Consider the following 3,917-nt stretch of genomic DNA (forward strand, 5'->3'; position numbering starts at 1 on the left):
AGAATGGACGCGAGGGAGGAATGTTTAAATAAAAAAAAGAGTAAGTGACAAATGTCTCGAGACAAACTGACATCTGTAAACATAATCACCGTGTGAACACCAGACATTTCATTCTTCTCGGTTCAAAATCAAGACGGGCCAACCGTCCGAATGTGCCAAGACTAAAATACCCACTGTAATATTTTTTGAGATTTATTAAAAAAATAGAAAGACTAAAAAGGATACCACTATAATATTTTTGGAGATTTATTAAAAAAATAGAAAGACTAAAATATTTCTTGAGCCGTACTAAAAATGATACACACTAAAACATTTCTGGAGATTTATTCCACAGTTCAACAAAATGCCCCCCCCCCCCCCAAATTGAACAAAATAGCTACTCAATACCTCAACAAAATGGCCTCTTCCTTAGTTCGATACTATGGCTACACCATAGTTCAATAAAATGTCCCCCCTACTGCATTTAGTAAGTTATATCTCGGTTTTAATTAGGTTTTTTCTGCTCGATACAGCCCTCGGCTGGGAACTGAAGCTGATGCTCATCACTCACGTGCATTACACTCATCTTTTGTTCTTGAGATTGTTACCTGGGGCAAATGGGGAGGGGTGGGGTGGGGCAGTTTGGTTAAGGTGTTAACAATCTTTAAAAAATACATTTGGCACAATAAAAAAATGGCTGGTTATTATATTTTAAGTACATATTTTACCCAACACACAATGGTACAGGATTTTGTCGCTTGATTGTCAAATTACATACCAGGCAATAAGTGTCACATGACGTGACACGTGATTCACGTGACTTTGTGTTGACAAGGTTCAAGGACATCCATAAATAAACTATACGCATTTAAAACACGCGTTTAATAAATACTAAGCCACATTTAATACGTTTAAATAACCAATACTGCTTGTAAGAGTAACACAGTTTTCTCAATGTAAGAGTCAGTGAGTACTTTCCTTTTTAGAGTCAGTGAGTACTTTTCTTTTGAGAGTCAGTGAGTACTTTCCTTGTGAGAGTCACTAAGTACTTTCCTTTTTAGAGTCAGTGAGTACTTTCCTTGTGAGAGTAACTAAGATCCTCTCTTTATGAGAGTCACTATATCCTCTCTGTGTGAGAGTCACTGGATCCTCTGTGTGTGAGAGTCACTGGAGAGTCATGTAGCTCACGTCCTGCAGACGTGAGAGGAGTCATCATTCTCCGAACACAGCGACTTCCTCCCGTAGTAGCTGAGCCCGTTTTCCGTCACCTCGGAAATTTTGCTCAGCTCTGGAATAAAATCCGTCCCCTTGGCCAACGATTTGTCCTTGCCGTGGTCCGTAAGGACCAGCGAGTCGTACTTCCGGTGCTCGTCGTTATAGACGCTGGTGAACTCTACCATCTGGGTGTTGGACTGGCGCCTGCACAGTCTAGGAACGTCTCCTGAACCGTTCCCGAATTGTGAGAACACTCGCCGACTGCTTTGAGAAGACGCAGATTGTTTTCTTCCGCTCCGCTCACACAGGAAGCAGAGGGCGCCGCGCATGCGCTGGAACATGGATAAGTATCCCTGGTGGAACTTAGGGTTCATCCACCAGTAGATGAATGGATTGTAAGCGCAGCTGCTCATGGCGATCCAGTGCGCTGCGACCCAGAGGATGCGGATGTAGGGGGCGTAGACCAGCTCGTTGTTGATGTCTGACGCTATGGTGATGGCGTGGAGCGGAAGCCAGCAGATGCCATAGATGCTGACGACTGTTATCATCATCTTGATGATCTGCGGAGCAGAAGGAGAGAGTTAATGTCCCGCATGGAATAACATGAATTAGAAACATTTCAACATAGGCCGTCTTGGGGTGAAATTTTGGACGACAAAATATAGATTTAAAAAATATAAATTAGGCGGGAGTAAGCTCCCCTGTGCTTTCTCGTACACATATCTTCGTAAATAAAAGAAAGGGTTGGAAGGTCAGTCTTAATTGATCCGGGCTATAGTCAGTGTTTCTTCCAGACTTTTTCTCCGGGGGGGGGGGCACTTGATATTTTCTGGGGGGGGGGGGGGGGGGGGAAGAAACTCTGGCTATAGAGACGGTGGGGTTAGGTTTGTGGATGACAGGCTTAATTCTCAGCCCACCCTTAATTAGCTATTTACATAGGCCTACTAAGTAAAAAAAAACCCCAAAGATAAAAAAACCCAACAAAAAACATTTTGTTAAAAAATATTAGTTAATGAAACGCCTTAAAACTGTTAATACAACTGATAATAAACTACTAAAGTAGTGAAGTAATTGACCTATTGATATAAGATAGTTAATTTCAATTCCAGTAGGCTAATTAATATAAGAAACTTAAAATACAGATAGAAAGACCCGGTATTTCATCTTGGTAGTTATTTCCCTTATTTGGTGCATGATCTATTGATCTGCGATGCCACCTTTTGGCTTCACATTTAGGATTAGATTACAAAAAACAAAAACAAAAAACCCACAAAAAACTGAACCCTAAATAACATAAAAAAGGAAAAAAAAACAACTAAAAACAAACAACCCAGAATTGCGTCCAATATTCATTATTTAAATTAAGTTTTGTGCTATTTTCCTTTCTTTAATTACTTTGTATACAGTTTGTTACTATCTCTTTGAAACTGTAAAAAACACTAAAATAAAAACATTTTAAAAGAATGTTTAAAAAGAAGAGAATACTCTTTAAGCGGACTGCCATGAATGTGACGGGACAAAAGTAAATCATGTTTGATTTGAAGCTTCTCCTAACATCCATACGGCTTACAATGTTAGTTTCGTTAACCACACATTTATTTTAGCTAGAGCAACAACCCACCCCACTTTTGTCTTTCTATTTATAATTAAGTTTCAATGTTTGCCCCTTCCCCAGCACCCCCCTCCCCACCCCCAACTCACCAGAGAACATTAATTCCTCATTTAAGTAATTATTTAAATTTTCAGGTTAAAAAAAAATAAAACTACACGTTTTGTATAAGTATAAATAAACTATTTTAAATGATTAAAAGTACATGTAAGAAAGAATTATTGATATAGTAAATCTGTATCAGTCCCCACAAGCCGATGATAAAAGCTGTAAAACTAAAGCGTACATGCAAGACAAACTGAATCTGTAAATTACGAGTCTGGGGCTGGCGAAAATCAAATTCTGAAGGCTCTTGTGAAATCCTATATAAAGTAAAGTACCACTTCCGGCTATCGGAAATAGCTCAAACCTCGAGATACAGAGGCTAATACTTATATAAGAGATTTACTTATATATTTACTTATATAAGATTATACTTATATAAGAGATTTCTACCTCAATGAAAATGGTCCTCAAATTATTCGTGTTTTAGACTATGAAAATTTAATATCGGAGATCACTCTAAAATTGAAGGGAATTTAGTATAGGATCTTATAATTACCTATGCAATTAAGTCTTTCTAATTGAAACGGTAATCATATTTAATTGGAAATCGAGTAAAGTTACAATTCCTTTCACGAGGAAATCGCTCAAAAGTTGAGAGAAAAAACATGCTTTTATTGTCTAACATATATATCTGAAATTTTGTCGAACTAGATAAAACTATATCTTAGCTGTCATGTTTACACCAAAACACACACACATACACATACACACACACACGCGCACACACATACTGAAATGCACATGCACACAAACAGAGACTAACACACAGACAATGTTGTAAATTTTGGTTTTTGTGGACTCGTGATGTTTTAAAACATTGAGAGTTGTCAAAATCTCCATTCAAATCTTCTTCTTGACTACAATACATCCATATACGTCTTATCAATATACGAGAAAACTATATAACCAGTGACGTACATAGCAGGCGCGTAGCGAGGGGGTGGGCGGGGGGGGGGTGCGAACCGCACCGGTGACACCATTTAGGGGGGTGACACCAAGGCAAAAAATA

General features: G+C 38.5%; 1 protein-coding gene across 1 annotated transcript; it reads right to left on the reverse strand.

Annotated features, from left to right (window-relative positions):
* Window positions 1-392: 392 nt before the first annotated feature.
* On the reverse strand, window positions 393-1,745 carry LOC131936379 (substance-P receptor-like). The gene has a single exon (XM_059293327.1). The coding sequence runs from the start codon at window positions 1,743-1,745 to the stop codon at window positions 1,164-1,166; it is 582 nt and encodes a 193-aa protein (XP_059149310.1). The 3' UTR covers window positions 393-1,163.
* Window positions 1,746-3,917: the final 2,172 nt, after the last annotated feature.

The sequence above is a fragment of the Physella acuta genome, unplaced genomic scaffold (genome assembly GCF_028476545.2).
Source record: "Physella acuta isolate Inbredline_101_S28 unplaced genomic scaffold, ASM2847654v3 ptg000177l, whole genome shotgun sequence".
Classification (NCBI taxonomy): Eukaryota; Metazoa; Mollusca; class Gastropoda; family Physidae; genus Physella; species Physella acuta.